Source organism: Orcinus orca, chromosome 3, assembly GCF_937001465.1.
Source record: "Orcinus orca chromosome 3, mOrcOrc1.1, whole genome shotgun sequence".
NCBI lineage: Eukaryota > Metazoa > Chordata > Mammalia > Artiodactyla > Delphinidae > Orcinus > Orcinus orca.
Genome location: NC_064561.1, coordinates 146,837,349 through 146,859,282, shown reverse-complemented (window position 1 = coordinate 146,859,282; position 21,934 = coordinate 146,837,349). Strand labels below are relative to the sequence as shown.

Below are 21,934 nucleotides of genomic sequence, written 5' to 3'. Positions count from 1 at the left end.
TATATTACTATCATAAGGTAAATACTTATAATTTCTATTAGTATCTTCCATTATTAATAAAATATTGATAATTTATGGACTGTTGAAATTAGATAAATATCTGGAATTTCATTCAAGTGAAGTATCTAAAGTCATAAATGGTTTTGATTATTTTCCCCTTGTCTCTTTCACTTACAAGTTTTGGTCCAGTTTAACTCTCAATGAATGCAAGCCATGTTCTTGCCTGCTCTAGATTTCCTCTAACTACAGAGGATGTTTCCAGAATAAATAACCTCCCAGAGGCCTCATGATATAAAGGGAAATCACAGCAGGACTAGTGTGATTTACTTAAAATAAATAAGAATGAATTTACTGTCTGGTCTCAAATACTGTGGCTTGGACATATGGGAGAAAGGAGTAGTTAGGCCTAAGATCTTGGAGTCGCCTTCTTTGCAAAGTTTTAAGTCTATTGAAAACAGACTGTTCTAATTAGCTGTTCTTTTACTTAATTGAGTTTCATAAGGACTTCATGGAGTTTGAAGAGCAAAAGTACCTCAATATGCATAATATGCTATTTGCTGTCATTTTTTTTAATGTGACATCTAATGAGAAAGGCAGCTAACCACATCTAAGTTCTCTTTATGAGAAGAAAATAACAGAGATTGCCTCAATTGAGGCAAAACTCTCTTTTAGTAGGTTGAGGGAGGCTATAGAAAAAGTGACCGATGATAAATTTATTACTTAAGTAGGTAATTTTAGCTTTACCTGGCCAAATCATTCAAAAGCAGCCTTCTGGCTGGGTTGAACCGTACTTGGAAACGTTGATGACAATTCTGATTCACAGGCTCTTGTGCAGGAAGTGAGTTAGGTCTCTGGGGGAGCATGGTTAACCCCCTGATCAGTCTGCGTGTGTCTCATCTTGAATCATGCAACAAAATGAGGTTATTTTATGTTTTTATTATAAATTTACTCCTATAGTCATGTATTCATTTAAAAAATGATCAGTGCTATTGAAAACAATTTGAGATTAATATTTTTAGAAAACAGGGAATTACAAATCACAGAATTCTCATTTGGTTGGGAATGAAATGATTCTGATAATTTGCTGATGATGTTTCAAACTTTTACCCCAAATAAAATATCCTTTGCTTTATGATCATCCATCATCCATTTAAAGAACTGAAGGCAGCTGAGTAATATTCTAATCTTTGTATTGTGGCTAATGTTAAAGTAGGTTGGAAGATTGCAAGATTTTGACTATTCATTTTGATCACTTTTTGTGGTTGGATGATTGTAATTTTGGAGTTGATGTTTTGGAGGACAGGGCATGCAGAGGATTTTTTTAAGGTTTGAGGAAGCTATACCACTGTATTCAGGCTCACCACCCAAACATATATCTCATGGAGAAGAGAGAGAGAGAGAGAACGAGAGAGAGAGAGAGAGAGAGAGAGAGAGAGAGAAAGAGAGAGAAAGAGAAAGAGAGAGAAAGAAAAGGAAAGAAAAAGCCACATAAATCAGGGTGGACCACTTTAATTTCTCTGGATTTCCATTAGTAGTGGGCCAGTAGGACTACTTAACAAATCTCTGGTTCTCCTCTTCTGGCAGATGGCAGGATTGTATTTCCCCATCTCTCTTTTTTTTTTTAAATTTATTTATTTATTTTTTCACTGCGTTGGGTCTTCATTGATGTGCGTGGGCTTTTGCGGTGAGCAGGGACTACTCTTCATTGCGGTGTGCGGGCTTCTCCTTGCGGTGGCTTCTTTTGTTGCAGAGCACGGGCTCTAGGTGCGCGGACTTTGGTAGTTGTGGCACGCAGGCTCAGTAGTTGTGGCGCACGGGCTCTAGAGCGCAAGCTCAGCAGCTGTGGCTTTGCACGGGCTTAGTTGCTCCGTAGCATGTGGGATCTTCCTGGACCAGGGCTCAACCCCGTGTCCCCTGCATTGGCAGGAGGATTCTTAACCACTGCGCCACCACCAGGGAAGTTCCGTCCCTACCTCTTATAATATCAGCAGTGGACACACAACTAGTGTTGGCCAGTGAAATGTGAGCCGAAGTGCTAGTGTGTGAGTTCCCACATCTTCAGTACTCCACCACTCTGGGCCCCTTGGCGACTACAATGAATAGCATTCTTTCTAGTCCTCTGATTCCATAGTAAGCAGGTAGTGTGAGTGAGATATAAATCCTTTTTTTGTGTGTTAAACCAGTGAGATTTTGAGGATGTTTGTTACTACGGCATAACTTAACCTACACTGAAGTATGTCATTCGTCAAAAGATCTTGGGTTGGATGTTTGTAATGTCCTTTGCAGCATACTGATTCTCCCGCTTCTGCCTCTGGAGCCCATGGAAAAGCAGTCTGAACTGAAAACCAGGGGAAAGTGATGGCAGGAGGCACACAGAAGAAAGAAACAAACAGGAGACTATTTTTCAAAACCACTGGCATAAAATCTAGATGCAGGCTTCACAATGTGAGATCCCAGACAGTCACCTCTTCTTCCAATGCCTGTGCTTTCCTCAAGCAAAACCAAGGACTTTTAAACGGAGGGCAGAGTTGTAGCAAGTGTTTACACTGTACCTCTTATACACTGTTATTTTATATGGGTTTCCTTTCTTATCTGGATCTAATTTTTAAATTCTTCTTAGCCCTGTTGTCCTTTAGAGAAATTTATAGCTACCATGAATACAGTCTTGCAAATGCTTTAATCTGCCAAGACTTCTTCCCAACTACTGAGTTTGCATATTTCTTGGCCCATTCACAAACATCTCTCCCACACTGAGCATGAAACACACACTGAGTAGGCACGCAGAGATAGACACACAAGCTGTTGAGTTTCAGATGTCATAGGAAGGTGTATGTTTCTTCACAAAATATATTTCTTCTCCAAATATAACTGACTAATTGTTGAAAGCAGAAATAACTAAATAGCAATAGAGGTTTATTTCCCAAGAACTTGTGATAGAGTTTCATGTATGTGTGTGTACGCATATAATTTCCTTGACAGTTGATGAGGGAAGGCTATCTGTCTAAAATATATTTTTATAACCAGCACAGTCCTGCTAATTTTGATCAGATAGTATTATAAAATATCACAACAGTATAATAAATAAGCTGTGGTTTTATAGAGAAAGGAGGACCAACATAGATGGTCTAACATTTAATATATTGTAAGTATGTATGTGGTATCATTAATGAGGATGTTGTCTTGATTAGTTCCACTAAAAAACAGGAGAATGAATTGCTAAGAATTCTAACACATAGTGCCCTCAACAATGCATGTTCATAGAAAAATATATTTCATACATATGTTCTTAAATGAACTAGGTCACATGCAAGTAGTCCAAATCAGATGGCTGGATTTCAAGATATGTCAATTCAAAGACTAATAACTCAGATGCTGGAAAGGAATTTGTGGAGCAGTTCTTCTCAAGCCCTCAGTCCCAGAGTGAAACAACTGCATCAGATCATTTCTGTGTAGTCTCCCTTCTCTTAAAAAAGTATTCAAGTTCAATTTGATATGATCTTTTCATAGTGAATAAATATAGGCAGTGCACGGAATTGTTTTGAATTATTATAAACCCGATACAGCATTCAGTACACAATCAGATATCAAGATTCACAGTTCAAGTTGCATTCGTATTTCAAGCATTCGCCTTGATTCTGCGTTTGCTATTCATGAGATCTAGGGCTACTGAAAGATACTCAGATACAGAAGCAATCCTGATGACTGGGCCGCTGCATCTGGACAGACTGTAATCACGCTTTGTAATCTCGCAGTGGGAAACGTGAAATTACTGGCAATATATAAAAAGGGCATCACAAGGGAAATTGGTTTGCATATACACAGTGTTGTTGTGAGTTCTTTGAAGTGTGGCATAAAAACAAAAGTGTAACTATTTACAGATCTACACCTGCAGAATCCAGTTAATTGCAAACCTTTAATGCCTCTGCCTCCTTAAAATTCTGTATTTATGCTCTGCTGTGGTGAAGAACACTTGTAACCCTTTAGTTACTTTTTTTTGGAAAGAAATTGATAGTATTGGTAACTGGGAAAATACTAACTTTTAACCAGAAAAGTGCTGAAGAAATCATATAAGGAATACTTCAGAATTCACATATTAAAGGTTTTATAAGGAACGTATGTCACATTCTGATCATAACGTTATGATAAATTCCGTTGAAATGATCTGGAAATCTATTTTTGAAGAAAACAGCTGTGGGTAAGGTTTGTGCTGACTTTTGTTATCTCTGATTCCTTTTTCTCTGCCTCTAAACATACCCAAGTCTTGCCATCGTAAATAAATCCAAAATTATTCTCGCCTCTGAAATTGGCAAAGATGGGAGAAAAAAATGCCTGGCGATGATGAGCATGTGGAAAATGGTCACTGGGGGATCCTCGCTGGTGCGATTATAAGTTGTTTTAACCTTTTAAAATAGTAACTAAACAGTATATATTGAGACTCCCAAATATAGTTATACTATTTATTTTACTCAGTAATTCTAGAAATTATTCTCTGGGAAGACAGCTGCACATCGATTTTTACCCAGAGAGCTATTTATCAATATTTATAGTGTAAAAAAGTTGAAAGCAACCTAATGTTGTATTACATAATTTTATTCATATAAATACAGACATTTAAATTTATGGTTTTGAAGAATATTCCACAATATAAAAAATACTCATTATAGAAAAAGTGAAAGAGCAGGACAAAAATCTTTACATACCTTATTATCCTTAATAATAATCATGTGTATTACATGATATATTAATATATGAAAGAGACTGGAGTGAGATACAAGCAAAAAGAATTGTCTCTGAGTGACCGTGTTACAAGTTACCTATTGTCTGTTTTTCTCTTTCTCACATTTTGTATAATGAGTCTATATTACCATTGTAATCAGAAAAAGTAGATATTTTTAGAAAATACATAAGATTTTTTAATAAAGTAAATTTTATCCACAACCTATAGTTAATATATAAGTACTCTATACTTTTTTGGTTTTCCTACTTCTATTTTATCTAAATAAAGTGTTTTAGTTTCCATAGTGTTTTGGTAATCTGCTTGCTCAGTGAACAGTATATTTGGAACATTTCCCTCAGGATACTAAATGTTTTTATATCAATATTTTTAATAATGGGTAATTTAAAAAGATTATATTAACGTGCCATCATTTATATCCTTATTATTCAATATTCTTTTTTTTTTCTAATTTCTACTCTTACATACATCCTTCTAGGTAAAAGTTTGCACGTATTTGTTATAATTTTCTTGGGAATGGTTGTTGTCAAGGCCTCTTTGTCTCACCAAGATGTCTTTTGCACATCATTAGTGATCTGTCCTCATCATTGTATTTAATGGCTCTCTTTTAACATGCCTGGCTGTAGGTTATTTGACTTCTTAAGAGAAATATGCAACAGAGACTCTATGTGGCCTGAAAAACCTAAAATATTTACTCTTTTGACCTTTATAGGAAAAGTTTTCTGAACCCTGAAGTAGAGGCATAAAAGAAATGGTTCTTGTGCTTGGTCCTTCTTCTTGTCTTAGTTTCTGTATAATTTCATAACTAAGTTGGCATACTTTTGTATCTAAATTTGCATATATGTCTATATTTGTAAAGGGTTATAAAGGTTTTTATCCTTTATGAATAGCACAGATGTTTTGACGCAGGCAATTAAAGAATTCCTATGCGAATAATTTTATCCCTTTTCTTCTTTATGTAACCTTTAAAAATATGACCATGAAAAAACAAAAAGTAATTTCATAAATAGTGAAAATGTGCTCAGTGTTTTGATATATTTCTAAGGAGAGGAAGGAGAAAGCATAGAGGCTGAGTTATTATTTTCTAACATGCTGCATGTTTTTGGTCATTGATATCAAAAAGCAAAAGGACCCTCTAGATTCCTTTATTCATCAAATTACATAAAGCCATTTAATCATTAAAAATGCCTTCTCTAAACCCTATAAAAGTGCCATAGTTTTGTACTCTGTTAGCATTATTTGCATATATCATACACAGAAATCTTCATTGAGTACCTACTATGTGCCAGATACTGTACTGTACAATTTTGAAGTTGAACGTGAGTTCAATGCCTGGCTTCCCACTGACTTCTTATCTGCCCTTTGACAACTTGTTTCTCTCTCCTAAACCTCAGTTTCCTCATTTGCGAATGAGGATAATTATAGTATCCCTGTCAGAAGGCTATAATGAGGACCTAATGAGATCATCCATTAATGTTTGACCTGGTTTCCAACACAAAGTGATAAGTGATAGTTTATTGAATATCGAATCGGCTAAGCACTTGCATAAGTAAATAGGATACGTGTATTCACATCCCAGCTCTGCTACAGAGTGATGACAGGTGAGTTACTTTATTACTCTGAGCCTCAGTTAATGGGCATATAAATTGGAAATAGTAGTAGTACCTGTAGGGCACTATGATCACAGGTATGCAAAATCCTTAGAACGATTTCTGGCATGAAAGTGCTCAATAAATATTGTCCATTAACTATTATAATTTCTGTTATCTCTGTAGTTTTCTCCCTCACTATGATTTGTATTTGTAACTTAAGAAATTTATTACAATATCAAAAATAGGGATGTGTGTATGGAGAATATAAAAATTGCTGTTTTTATGATCTTTGTTAACTATATGCTAGCTTGTGGCAGTATGTTGGCTGGAGAAAAGTTGGTCTCCATCATGTCTTTATGTGGAATATACTGTTGTTACTTGTTTTAATTTTGATACATCAGACCTTTAGAGCTGGCTGTCAAAACATAGTGACATTTAAGTGGCAGAACACCTGGACCAGTTTCAGAACCACCGTCTAATGTGACAGGAAAATTTATGGGCACTTTATTGTGGCAGTCACTTATCCCTCCACCCCTTCCTTGTGTCAGAAACTCCTTTCTTGTCCTTAGAGGCAGCTCTTCATCTTCAGAGTACAGTGAAAAGCGAGTGGTCACATAAGAAGATTGTTTAATTTGTCACAGAGAACTGGGAATGTTTGAAACTATGAACCAAATATGTCTTGAATTTATGTATGCATTTGCCTGAACATGAAGATGGAAAGATATCTGTATGGTATAAAGAGGTCACATAAGACCACAAGCCAACTAAATTGAGTTAGTTAATTCATGTCCACAGTCATTTCTGAGCTATCTGTGGAAATCAGAGATGAAAATTCATGATCAAATTTTAATTTAAAATAAGCTAGGATGCTATCTTTTAAGCAAAATGAAAAAAATAATGTTAATCTTTGCTTTCAGGGAATATGGAGCCATTGATGATGTAGATATTGATCTGCATATTGATGTTAGCTTTCTTGATGTAAGTATCAATTGAAGCAATATGATTGGTACATTTAAAAAACACACTTTTATTCTTGGAAGAAATTTAATTTTAGTTTCTCTTGTACATAATACTATAAGTAACATAATGACTTTGTCAAAGTGACTTATGAAGAAATGCTATGACTTGTCAAAAAAGCAGAGATTTTATATACATATATATTTTTTCCATCAGTTCTTGTAATGTATTCTGAAACTTATGGGCTTGTAGTATATCATTATTTCTTAAGTTTTCACTTTAATTTTCAGATTTAGAAGGCAAAAATTAAGAGTACTTTGGCTTTCTTTTCACAAGCGAATAGGTTTTGAAATAATTTATAGGCCTTAATGATTTAAAATAAGTTTAAAAAATTTTATCTGGAAAAAACATCAAGAACTCTAAAAGATGACTAATTCATCTTTCAAATATTTGCACAGGAGGAGATTGCTGTGGCATGGGAAGTGATTCGAACAGAACCTATAATTGTCCGACTACACTGTTCGCTTACACAGTATTTAAATGGCCCAGGTTAGTTTTATTTCTCTATTATTTTGAATGTTCATTAGTTGTGCATTGTGCATTATGTAAAATGACTGTTCATTTGGTAATTCTGAACATAAATGCAGCTATCTTCATAATGATACTTAAATATACTTGCATCCTAACAGAGGTGCTTTATGACCAATATAACTATTGGAAGCAGAAACATATAACATTTAGTTTTATAGTTTTCAGAAGTTGACAAGTTGCTGTGAAACAAACACAATAAAACCTAAAAGAGAATTTTGCATATAATAGATTCTCAGAAAGTATACTTAGGGTTGCTCTTAAGTTTAATTATTTCTGTCTCTGAACCTGAGATTTAATTTTAATGTTTACTTATCTCACCTTTGATTACTGATGAATTTAGTCTAAGTGTAACATATTTCTGTTTTTGAAAATGGAGATCATAATAATATTTTTGTTTTCCAATACCTGAAGGGATGATTTTGCTTTATCTCAAGGAATAGTTGTTTATAACACAGGACCCTATTATAAATCTTGCCAAGACTTACTGGATTTAAATGTTTTCTCTGCCTACTAATACTCTCTCTCTCTCTCTCTCCCTCTCTCATACACACACACACACACACACACACACACACACACACACACACACACACACACACACACCTGCATCTATTCATATTATTGCAGTTATCTACTGCTGCAGAACAAACCACTTTAAAACGAAGTGGCTTAAAACAACTTCTCTCTCACCGTTCTTTGGGGCTCAACTGGGCAGCTCCTGCCTGGGGTCTCCCGTGCCTTTGCAGTCAGGTGGTGGGCAGGGTTTATGTCATTAATGGCTCCACTAGTTGGATGCTCAAGATGGTTGGATTTCAGATGGCTAGCAATTGATACAGGTGTCATTTCGGGACCCGCAGGGCTCAGCTGGGGCTATTAACTAGAGTGTCTCCTTACACAAGGCTTCTTCGTGTGGTTTGGGCTTCTTGTAGTATGGTGACAGGGATCCGAGAGCAAGTGTTCCAAGAGACAGGGTGTGCTAGAAGGCTCAACGGCTCTTTCACTGTATTCTGTTGATCAAAATTATCAATGAACCCACTCAGAATAAAGGGATAGGGACATAGACGGCACCTCTCGAAATTGTGGCCATTTTTGATCTGCTGTGCACACATTACCGTGGTCTCTGCACATTTCTCTTTAGGCATATCAGGGAACTTATATCTACTGTTAGTTTTCACATAAGAAAAATATTTGCCCTTTCAAGTTCATGAAATATATAGGAAAGTCTCTCATTTTGAAAATGTTTCTGTTGTCACCATTTTTTAATTTTTGGATAATGTATTCTACTTAAATAATCAACATACAGTAACACATAGTAACTGATGTGATATACTGCTAGGCAAAGACAAATAGATGTTACATATCTTTATTCTGATTACTTCAAATATATAGAAATGTAATAAAGAAGAAAAATAATTCCTCATAATCCCTCTATACTGAGAAACCTGTAAATCGGTTGGTGTTGTTTCTGTTTTCTGTGCACATGTGGTTTATTTTCATAAAGTTCATATCAAATTGTATAGATATCTGTGTGCCTTAATGTTATGTCATGAGCCTGTCCTCCAGTCATTAAATATTCTAAAATGGAATGATTTGTAGTATCTGCACAATATTCCAGCCTATAGGTGTATGTGTTTTTGCTGTTTTCCCACGTATTCTGCTGTGTCGCTAATATTTTTCTTTCTTTAGTGATTTGAAATGTACTTATTCTATTTTATTCTGATGGTGGTTAAAAGCAAAAGAATCCCTCATGTCTGAACTTTTTTTTTAATTAATGGGGTTAGGAAGAAAATTGGGTCATTTAATCTCTACTCACCCCAATTCCATCTGTGCAAGATGACGATGTGGCATGCTTTTATGTAATCTTACCACTGTTACTCATGTGTTTATGTAATCTTGAATTTTAGGCAGAGATTTTCCATTCACAGTATCTCTTTAAAGATTTGTCACATTTGCATGGTTTTATATTTCAACAATTATATTTTAATTCACGTTTAGATCATTTTATTGCTCAATTCTATTTATTTAGTATCACAATTCATCTGTAATTTCTTATTTTTTCATCTTTGTTAGTTGATTTACATGTTTACTAGTTTGTAAACCAAAGAAACGTGAGGGTTGTGCTTCATTTTTCATACCTAAGAATGACTCTTTGTTTTGTGAATGAGACAAACTTGACCAACTAAATTTATGGGCTCATAACAGTTCCCCCCAAAAAGGCAAAAGTGCTTTAAAAACTTCTGCTAGTCTGTGTCTGAAGTGTTTAACTTTGTTCATTTGTAAGAAATCTATCTTGGTTTTGTTTATGTTTTGTTATGTGTACTTATCGAGGTATTTTTTTCTCTTTCTCCTTGATACTACTCTTTATATATTTATTTTTGATTGGTATGCTTACCTTCTTCATCTACTCGCCCCAATATATGTAGATTGGATCTAATTCCTGTATCCTCCATGCTGTTTATCATTTCTCTTAGTCTTTCATCCGTCACCTCTGATGTTCTAAGTTTTTTCATTTGTCTTCTACTCCATTGAGTGAATTTTTTTCATAATTTAGTCTTTGATATAATGTTCCCCTTCTATTTTTAATTTTACTACAATCTCTGCTGATACCATATTTTCCCCCTCTTTATTATCAATTGCTTTCATTTTATTTATGCATCATTTTGAATTTTGTTCACAAAATCAATAATCGTCCAAGAATTATAATTTTGTTCCTATAGATGTGAGTTTTGTTTTCCTCAGAATTCAAGCAGTGTCGAAATGCACTTCTTTCAGAAATTAGTGTGATTTGTGTATAATTTCTTCCGATAAGAAGAGTAAAGACTCTTTATAATGAAAACAGGAAATACAGAGACAGTGTCGGGGAAAAAAAGGGGATAGTAAAGAAAGAGAATTCCAGGGACTTCTCTGGCGGTCCAGTGGTTAAGACTCCACGCTTCCAGTGCAGGGAGTGCGGGTTCGATCCCTGGTCAGGGAACTAAAAGATCCCACATGGTACGCGGCCAAAAAATAAAAATAAATAAAATATTAAAACTTCTTTAAAACAAAAAGAGAATTCCACATTTACTCATTTACTGTACTCTAGAGTTAGTTCTGATAAGAATTGAAGAAATACACCTCCTTATCCAATTTGAAGTTAAAAATAAAGATTATTTTTATTGTACATGGGGAAATATACTTTAAAAAGACAAGGTTGTTATGATTCTTATGGCACTATATATTTTTTCCAGAATTGCTGGTATATAAGTCTAGTTTATGATCTCAAGGACAGGGCTGCTTTTAGTTTAAAGTGATAAATAGCTGATGTTATTAAAAATGTTTGCCTGTGCAGATTCTCTCATTTTTGATACCTGTACATTTACACGATCACAGTGTGGGACTAATTTCCACATATCTTGAGCGACCCTCACTTATTGCCTTCCCAACCTAAATTATGAGACAAGGAAAAATTGAACAACTTCTACCTTTTGTAAAACAGAAAATATTTTACTAGTATATCTTTCTCATTCTATTGCCCCCAAAACTGCTATGGGGAGTTTGGTTGAGGTAAACTTTTAATTTTGGAAGAATAGACATTTCTATAATATTTATTACTTTTCCTATAAAGAAGCATTTATTTGTAGATTCTACTTTTAAATGTTGTACAGTTCTGTGTTTTTTGGTTTTGGTTTTGCCTTAACTGACTGATTTTAGCTAAATTTATTCCTGAATATTTGTGTACTACTTGTTTGCTTAATGGCACTTTTATATCCCAGTTTATTTTCTAACTGATTGTTTTGGCTATCAAAAATCTATTACCTTCCTTTTTTAAATTGTGGTAAACATAATATAAAATGTACCATTTTTAAGTGCACAGTTCAGTGGTATTAAATACTTTCACATTGTTGTGCAGCCATCACCACCATCCATCCCCATAACACCATGTGTTCTTTTTTTTTTTTAGCATCTTTATTGGAGTATAATTGCTTTACAGTGTTGTGTTAGTTTCTGCTGTATAACAAAGTGCATCAGCTATACATATACATATATCCCCATATCCCCTCCCTCTTGTGTCTCCCTCCCACCCTCCCTATCCCACCCCTCTAGGTGGTCACTAAGCACTGAGCTGATCTCCCTATGCTATGCGGTTGCTTCCCACTAGCTATCTATTTTGCATTTGGTAGTGTATATATATATATGTCCATGACACTCTCTCACTTCGAAGGAAGAAAAGAATATATAGTAGACCTAGGTTTTATATTTCTTGTGAACCCAGTCAGGAGCTAGAATATACTCCTATACATATAATATATTCTAAGAAAATACTTAGTAGTAATTTGATAATTATTAGCATCATGATTTAACTTAGTAGATATAGTACAGGAACAAATTTTATTCTGTATGTGACTTGCTTTTCGTATGATGGCATACAATTACTTTTGTTTACTTCTCACCAACCATCTTGTACACTGTAATTTGGAGTTTTAGTCCTCAGCATTGAAATGTTTTTGGTATTTCTTCCTGTTCCAGGACAAAAATCAGAAAAATAAAAGGTATTTGTTTAATAAATTGCTGTACTTTAAAAAAAAATCTATTACCTTTACAAACATTAAAAAAAATTAATCTAAAACATTTTTATGTTTACAGAAAAACTGCAGAGGTAGTACAGAGTCCTCATACACTCTACATCCAATTTCACTGATTACTAACATCTTATATGAATACATTAAATACAATAAATTACAATAATTAATTGCATTAATTTTAATAGTAATAAGAATTTTGTCACTTGAATTTTGGAATATTTTTAGAAGTAACATCTTGTTAGCTCTTTCAGTGTATTCCAAAATTTGGGGTCATTCAGATTTTATCCTACTAATTGAGTCAATGTTGGTGACATTTATTTTCTAGTCATTCATAGTATGAATAAGTTTTGGCCTTTGTATTATTAATTTATAGGATAATTAGTATATTCTGGATAAACAGTTGTGTCCATTATATCTCTTCTTTCTCTCTATATGTGTCTTATACAATTTTCTTCAGTGAAGATTTCAGTTCTAGTGTGTTTTGGATTTTTCTGAATTTTTTTAAACCAGGTCCTTTTTGCTTCTTTGCCTCCATCTTCCCAGTTACTTTTCCCATCTGCCTGAGAAGAAACTGTGTCTTCTTAAATCTTAGAGAGAGCACACTGTGTTCTAGTTTTGTCATCTTTTTCTTTAAAAAATAATTCCCCTGAGTTTTCAAGTTAGGATTTTTTATTCACTTTTCTATAGCCTTGGGTTTGGGACACATGGGATTGGAGTGATGTACTCTCTATGTTAAGGATTAGAATGTTTTCAGGAAAGAAACTGATGGCTGATATAACACCCATTTTCTTTGATCAGTGGAGTGTTTGTATCTCAGACTAATGGCCAAGATGGTGAGGCAATTGGGGATACCAGCCTGGTTTACTATGTGGAGCATGTGTGGTCTGAGACTGTCCTATTAATAAGACAGTCTTTGCTCTGTCTTATTAATAACTAACAGTTATCCCAACTGTTAGTATGAATGGTGCTACCCATGCTCCTGTGCAATATCATCCTTGCATTTGCATGCTAGCTTCCATCTCCTTTCACCTAATTAAGATACCCTTCCAGCAGTTCTCTCTCTCCTTCTTGTACTGTTCATGTCTCTTTCTTCTAAAAGATTTCCTTCAGAAAAAAAAAAAAATTCCTCTAATCTTTAAAACAAACACCTTTAGACCTCAAATCACTCTTAACTTAGTCCCTAACGCTCTGCTTCCCATGCCTGTTAAATATCTTCATTAGAGTTGTCTCTATTAGCTTACTTCAGTTTTTTTTTTAATTCTATTTATTTTTTCTACAGCAGGTTCCTATTAGTTATCTATTTTATACATATTAGTGTGTATATGTCAATCCCAATCTCCCAATGCATCCGACCACCACCACCTCCCCACTGCTTTCCCCCGCTTAGTGTCCATACATTTGTTCCCTACATCTGTGTCTCTATTTCTGCCTTGCAAACTGGTTCATCTGTACCATTTTTCTAGATTCCACATATATGCATTAAATATGATATTGTTTTTCTCTTTCTGACTTACTTCACTCTGTATGACAGTCTCTAGGTCGATCCACATCTCTACAAATTCGTTCCTTCTTATGGCTGAGTAATATTCCATTGTATATATGTACCACGTCTTCTTTATCCATTTGTCTGTTGATGGGCATTTAGGTTGCTTCCATGACCTGGCTACTGTAAACAGTGCTGCAGTGAACATTGGGGTGCATGTGTCTTTTTGAATTATGGTTTCCTCTGGGTATATGCCCAGTAGAAGGATTGCTGGGTCATATGGTAATTCTATTTTTAGTTTTTTAAGGAACCTCCATACTGTTCTCTGTAGTGGCTATATCAATTTACATTCCCACCAACACTGCAAGAGGGTTCCCTTTTCTCCACACCCTCTCCAGCATTTGTTGTTTGTAGATTTTCTGATGATGCCCATTCTAACCAGTGTGAGGTGATACCGCATTGTAGTTTTGATTTGCATTTCTCTAATCATTAGTGATGTTGAGCAGCTTTTCATGTGCCTCTTGGCCATCTGTATGTCTTCCTTGGAGAAATGTCTATTTAGGTCTTCTGACCATTTTTCTTCTTTTTTTTTTTTTTTTTTTTTTTTTTTGCGGTACGCGGGCCTCTCACTGTTGTGGCCTCTCCCATTGCGGAGCACAGGCTCCGGACACGCAGGCTCAGCGGCCATGGCTCACGGGCCCAGCCGCTCCGTGGTATGTGGGATCTTCCCGGACCGGGGCATGAACCCGCGTCCCCTGCATCGGCAGGCGGACTCTCAACCACTGCGCCACCAGGAAAGCCCCTGACCATTTTTCAATTGGGTTGTTTGTTTTTTTAATATTGATCTGCATGAGCTGTTTATATATTTTGGAGATTAATCCTTTGTCTTTTGATTCATTTGCAAATATTTTCTCCCATTCTCAGGGTTGTCTTTATGTCTTGTTTATAGTTTCCTTTGCTGTGCAAAAGCTTTTAAGTTTCATTAGGTCCCATTTGTTTATTTTTGTTTTTATTGCCATTACTCTAGGAGGTGGGTCAAAAAAGATCTTGCTGTGATTTATGTCAAAGAGTGCTCTTCCTATGTTTTCCTCTATGAGTTTTATAGTGTCTGGTTTTACATTTAGGTCTTTAATCCATTTTGAGTTTATTTTTGTGTATGGTGTTAGGGAGTGTACTAATTTCACTCTTTTACATGTAGCTGTCCAGTTTTCCCAGCACCACTTATTGAAGAGATTGTCTTTTCTCCATTGCATATCCTTGCCTCCTTTGTCATAGATTAGTTGACCATAGGTGCATGGGTTTAACTCTAGGCTTTCTGTCCTGTTCCATTGATCTATATTTCTGTTTTTGTGCCAGTACCATATTGTCTTGATTACTGTAGCTTTGTAGTATAGTCTGAAGTCAGGGAGTCTGATTCCTCCAGCTCCTTTTTTTCCCCTCAGGATTGCTTTGGCTATTTGGGGTCTTTGTGTCTCCATACAAATTTTAAGATTTTTGTTCTAGTTCTGTAAAAAAATGCCATTGGTAATTTAATAGGGATTGCACTGAATCTGTAGATTGCTTTGGGTAGTTTAGTCATTTTCACAGTATTGATTCTTCCAACCCAAAAACATGGTATACCTCTTCATCTGGTTGTGTCATCTTTGTTTTCTTTCATCAGTGTCTTATAGTTTTCTGAGTAGAGGTCTTTTACCTCCTTAGATAGGTTTATTCCTAGGTATTTTACTCTTTTTGTTGCAGTGGTGAATGGGAGTGTTTCCTTAATTTCTCTTTCTGATCTTTCATTGTTAGTGTATAGGAATGCAAGAGATTTCTGTGCATTAATTTTATATCCTGCAACTTTACCAAATTCATTGATTAGCGCTAGCAGTTTTCTGGTAGCATCTTTAGGATTTTCTGTATATACTGTCATGTCATCTGCAAACAGGGACAATTTTACTCCTTCTTTTCCAATTTGTATTCATTTTGTTTATTATTCTTCTCTGATTGCCGTGGCTAGGACTTCCAAAACTATGTTGAATAATAGTGGCAAGAGTGGGCAACCTTGTCTTGTTCCTGATCTTAGAGGAAATGCTTTCAGTTTTTCACCATTGAGAATGATGTTTGCTGTGGGTTTGTCGTATATGGCCTTTATTATGTTGAGGTAGGTTCCCTCTGTGCCCACTTTCTGGAGAGTTTTTATCATAAATGGTGTTGAATTTTGTCAAAAGCTTTTACTGCATCTATTGAGATGATCATATGGTTTTTATTCTTCAATTTGTTAGTATAGTGTATCACATTGATTGATTTGTGTATATTGAAGAAACCTTGCATCCCTGGGATAAATACCACTTGATCATGGTGTATGGTCCTTTTAATGTGTGTTGGATTCTGTTTGCTAGTATTTTGTTGAGGATTTTTGCATCTATATTCATATTGATACTGGTCTGTAATTTCCTTTTTTTGTAGTATCTTTGTCTGGTTTTGGTATCAGGGTGATGGTAGCCTCGTAGAATGAGTTTGGGAGTGTTCCTTCCTCTGCAATTTTTGGAAGAGTTTGAGAAGGATGGGTGTTAGCTCTTCTCTAAATGTTTGATAGAATTCACCTGTGAAGCCGTCTGGTCCTGGACTTTTGTTTGCTGGAAGATTTTTAATCACAGTTTCAATTTCATTTCTTGTGACTGGTCTGTTCATATTTTCTATTTCTTCCTGCTTCAGTCTTGGAAGGTTATACCTTCCGATGAATTTGTCTGTTTCTTCCAGGTTGTACGTTTTATTGGCATAGAGTTTCTTGTAGTAGTCTTTTATGAGCTTTGTATTTCTCCAGTGTCTGTTGTAACTTCTCCTTTTTCATTTCAAATTTTATTGATTTGAGTCCTCTCCCTCTTTTTCTCGATGAATCTGGCTAAAGGTTTATCAATTTTGTTTATCTTCTCAAAGAACCAGCTTTTAGTTTTATTGATCTTTGCTATTATTTTCTTTGTTTCTATTTCGTTTATTTCTGCTCTGATCTTTATGATTTCTTTCCTTCTACTAACTTTGGGTTTTGTTTCTTCTTCTTTCTCTGGTTCCTTTAGGTGAGATGTAAGATTAGATTGTTTATTTGAGATTTTTGTTGTTTCTTGAGGTAGGCTTATATTGTTCTAAACTTCCCTCTTACAGCTGCTTTGCTGCATCCCATAGATTTTGGATTGTCGTGTTTTGTTGTCATTTTTCTCTAGGTTTTTTTTGATTTCCTCTTTGCTTTCTTCAGTGATGTTTTGGTTAGTTAGTAACGTATTGTTTAGCCTTCATGTGTTTGTGGTTTTTGTGTTTTTTTCCCTGTAATTTATTTCTAATCTCATAGCGTTGTGGTCAGAAAAGATGCTTGATATGATTTCAGTTTTCTTTTTTTTTTTTTGCTGTATGTGGGCCTCTCACTGTTGTGGCCTCTTCCGTTGCGGAGCACAGGCTCTGGACGCGCAGGCTCAGCAGCCATGGCTCATGGGCCCAGCCGCTCTGCTGCATGTGGGATCTTCCTGGACCAGGGCATGAACCTGCGTCCCCTGCATCGGCAGGCGGACTCTCAACCACTGCGCCACCAGGGAAGCCCTGATTTCAGTTTTCTGAAGTTTACCAAGGCTTGATTTGTGACCCAAGATGTGATCTGTCCTGGAGAATGTTCCTTGCGCACTTGAGAAGAAAGTGTAATCTGCTGGTTTTGGATGGAATGTCCTATAAATATCAATTAAATCTATCTGTTCTATTGTGTCATTGAAAGCTTGTGTTTTCTTCTTAATTTTCTTTCTGGATGATCTGTCCATTGGTGTAAGTGAGGTGTTAAAGTCCCCCACTATTATTGTGTTACTGTCGATTTCTTCTTTTATAGCTTTTTGCATTTGCCTTATGTATTGAGGTGCTCCTATATTGGGTGCATATATATTTATAATTGCTGTATCTTCTTCTTGGATTGATCCCTTGATTATTATGTAGTGTCCTTCCTTGTCTCTTGTAACATTCTTTATTTTGAAGTCTCTTTTATCTGATATGAGTATTGCTACTCCAGCTTTCTTTTGATTTACATTTGCATGGTATATCTTTTTCCATCCCCTCACTTTCAGTCTGTATGTGTTCCTAGGTCTGAAGTGGGTCTCTTGTAGACAGCATATATATTAGTTGTTTTTCTGGGGTTTTATCTTCTTCCTTCATCTGGTACATAGTCCTCTGCCTTTTCATTTGGTCTGTCTTTCTGTGAATGTCATTTTCATTCCACAGGCTGCAGGATTGTAGTTCTTCTTGCTTCTGCTGTCTGCCCTCTAGCTTCCTTCATTTTCTTTCCTCATTTTTTCTCCTTGAATACGCTGTAGATGTGCTTTGGATGCATCATTTCACAAACACTGCTCTTGTCAATGTCACCAGTGACTAGAATATTGCTTAGTGACCCCATGACCAATTTTGAATCCTCATCTTAATTAACTTAGCAGCATTTGATAACAGTTGTTTACCCCCTCCTTGGAAATTTTTTTTGAATATATGTCCAGATTAACATATTAATTCTGGAATCTTCCACCCTCCCAGCCATTCCTCTTCAGCCTTGTTTGCTGAGCCTCTACATACTGAATGGCTCAGGCTGAATCCTTAGACTTCTCTCCGCCATCTACACTCACTCGTTTCTCATCCAGCCTCGTGCCTTTAAGTAAATATGTATTTTTGCTCTTCCACATATAAGTCTTTTTTTTTTTTTTTTGTCTGTGCTGTGGGACTGGTGGGATCTTAGTTCCCCTACCAGGGGTTGAACCCGGACCCTCGGCAGTGAGCTCGGAGTCCTAACCACTGGACCGCCAGGGAATTCCCTCCACATTTATGTCTTTAGCACATTCCTCTCATCCGAAATGCGTAAACACTGGATTTCTTTATCCAGTTGCCTACTTAACTTTTCCACTTGAGTGACAAATAAGCATCTCAAATTTACAATAGCCGGAGTCAAGTTGGCAGTCTTCCCCGCTGCTCCAAACCTGATTCTCTTGCAGTCTTTCACGTACCAGGAATTGGTACGTTTCATCCTTCTGGTTGCTCAGGCCAAAAATCCTTTGATTCATCCCTGACTCCTTTCTTTTTCTGACACTTTAAATTCAGTCCATCAGCAAAATCTGTCAGCTCTCCCAGAGAGTGTGAATCCAAAATGTTCACCATCTCTGCTAATCCAAGCCACTATACTCTTCCCTTAATTACTGTAATGAGTTCCAGACTGATTTTCCTATTTCTATCCTTGCTCTTTACAGGGAACCTACACTGTTTGTGGTCCTTTTCTCGTCTCATCTCCTAATGAGATACCTTGTTCACTCCTCTCCAGCTCTCCCTGCTGGTCCTAGAATACTGAAGCACATTTCTTCCTCAGGGGTACTGCCCTGTGTTTCCTCTGGCTGGGATCCTTTTCTTCATGCCATATTATCTGATGTTGAAGTCTGTTTATGCCCACATAACCTTCAGCCCCCCCACCCTTTTCTGTATTTTTATCCAGAGCCTTTATCACCACGTGACATTTAATCTATTTTCTTATATATTTTTTGTCTGTCTCCTCTTTACTAAGGCTCATGAGAGCAGGGATATTGGTGTGTGTTTTTTGCTACTCTATCTATAGTGGCTGGCACAGTGAGAAAACAATAAATACCCTTTAAACCAGTGAATAATGAATGGTGAGTGACTCTTTTGGAGGTTATCAATTTCATAAGCAGCATAGTTATTAACTTATAGAAATCTATATATCTGATAAAAATATGAAGCACACAAGAGGGTGTGCAGTGAAAAGTGAGTATCCTATGCCTACTGTCATCCTCCATTGTTTTATTCTTTAAAAAAGGTCTGTGTGTATACCAACGTGTCTCTCTTCCACCTAAGGAATAGTGTGCAAACTATCCTACACATGGCTATTTACACTTAATATATATTTTTGGATATCATTCTTCATTATTATATATATTGTGCATTTACATATGCGTATATTATACATTAGTATATATAACATATACTAACCTAGAATGATCTCCAAAATCTCTCTATAAAGCATAAATAGCCATGTGTAGGATTGTGTGTAGACTATTTTAAAATGTGGATGTATGTATATACATATATATTACATATACATAGTAATATATATATATATTACTTTTCAGACTTTTTCCTGGCTGATGGTTGAGTTTCAACTCAACATTTAGGCTGATTTTTTTTCCTTTGCAGTGCCCACTGTTGATGTCTTTCAGATTTCCACAAAAGAGAGATTTGGACTGGGACATCAGCTGAAAAAGTAAGTTTTCCAATGAATAAAAAAGAAATTTCTATTAAAGAGAACTGAGTTCTCATTTTGCTCACCACTCCCCGCCCCATTTTTATTCAACAAAGCTTTTTGAAGTAAATGCCTCAGGAGCGGAAGTCGTCCTGATGCTAAGAGCTGCATCAATAATTTAGTTGGCAGAGCTCACTTTAGAACTGAGCCAGATTCCTTCCATCTGCCCCCCCTGGATTCACTCTCCTCCCTCTAACATCCTGCCTTCCACCTGAGGAGGTGGGCATATAAAAATTAGAAGATAAACCCAGAATTCCACATCTTTGAAACTAAATTCAATTTGCAACATATATTTAGCACGTTATATTATGCAGTGTTTTCTTTTTAAGGACTCAATATAGATTCATCAGTTGTAACAAATGCACCACTCCGGCAGGAGATGTTGATAATAGGGAAGCTATGGGCAGGGGCATATGCAAAATCTCAGTACCTTCCTCTCAATTTTGTTGTGCACCTAAAACTGCTCTAAAAAAAAAAATCATTAAATTAAAAATGATTTTTAAAATGAGGGAGAAAATTGGGTGAGGAAAAAAAAATCACAGGGGAAATTTTCTCAGTTTCCTGTACCGGATTAGGTATCCTTTTCCAGTGCAACTGGCTTTGTTTTTTCAATTGGATTTTGTTTTTCAAGCCAGTATCTTACAGGTCTTGGAACTAAGCATGGAGCCTGCCTTCTATGTTAAGCCATTCAAGTTGGCCACCACCTCATCTTAGCACATGTTTTTTTTTCCCCCCTATGATTTTTTTCCCTCATCCAATTTTCTCCCTCATTTTTTTAAGAGCGGTTTTAGGTTCACAGCAAAATTGAGAGGAAGGTACTGAGATTTTGCATATGCCCCTGCCCATAGCTTCCCTATTATCAACATCTCCTGCTGGAGTGCTGCATTTGTTACAACTGAAGAATCTATATTGACTATGATTGTCACTCAAAGTCCGGAGTTCTACTTTATGTACTTTTGTAAGCCGCTTAAGAACTTTTTTTGGGGGGAGGGGTGAAATGCCATTGGTCCAAATGAGACAACAATTATAAAAGCACAGAAGTCTAGGAATAGATAGCTTCCTACCCTTAAGGACATTGAGCTCAGAAAAAGAAATTATGTGTGTAATCCCAACCCTGAGAAATTAAGGAAAGCTATACTCTGTATTCACTGTTGAATCATCTTGTAGAATATGTAACATTTTATTAATAGTTCCACCCGAATGTTTAACATTTTTAAAAAGTTATTTACTTTTTAAAATGGACAGATTTTATTTATATGAAAAGTTTGGTATATGAACTAGAACTTTATTTAATGACCCTTGATAAATTTTAGACTAATTTAGTTTCTTTCCTTAATTATAAATAACTGGGTTTGTCTGTGATCTTCTAGTCTAAAATTATATATAATAAAATTTCAAAATCTGATCTCATCCTCACAATGTCATAAGAGGAAATTGAAATATAAAGAGGTTATTTTCCAGAAACATACAGCAAGTTAGGAAGGCAGATTTAGAATCTAGGCCCTTTGTTTTTGCTCAGGAAATAAGAAACACTCATTAAACTTTTTCTGTGATTCTTTATCTTGTGTGTTTCTGGCAGTAAGAGTCTAAACAACAGCAACAGCAAATGTTTATGCAGTGCTGCTTACATGTCAGGCACTTAGAATAGTGACATACATTAGCTCCCTTGATCTTCACAACAACCCTATCAAGCAGGTACTGTTACTCTCCATG

General features: G+C 35.8%; 1 protein-coding gene across 3 annotated transcripts in view; it reads left to right on the top strand.

Moving 5' to 3' along the window:
• The window catches only part of PARP8 (poly(ADP-ribose) polymerase family member 8), a 182,530-nt gene that overhangs the window by 108,020 nt on the left and 52,576 nt on the right, over window positions 1-21,934 (top strand). For all 3 annotated transcript variants that reach the window (XM_004265941.4, XM_049708408.1, XM_012531662.3), the window contains 3 exons: window positions 7,245-7,305; window positions 7,743-7,833; window positions 20,116-20,182. In XM_004265941.4, coding sequence (XP_004265989.1) covers window positions 7,245-7,305; window positions 7,743-7,833; window positions 20,116-20,182 — 219 coding nt within the window. The remainder of the gene's footprint in view (window positions 1-7,244; window positions 7,306-7,742; window positions 7,834-20,115; window positions 20,183-21,934) is intronic.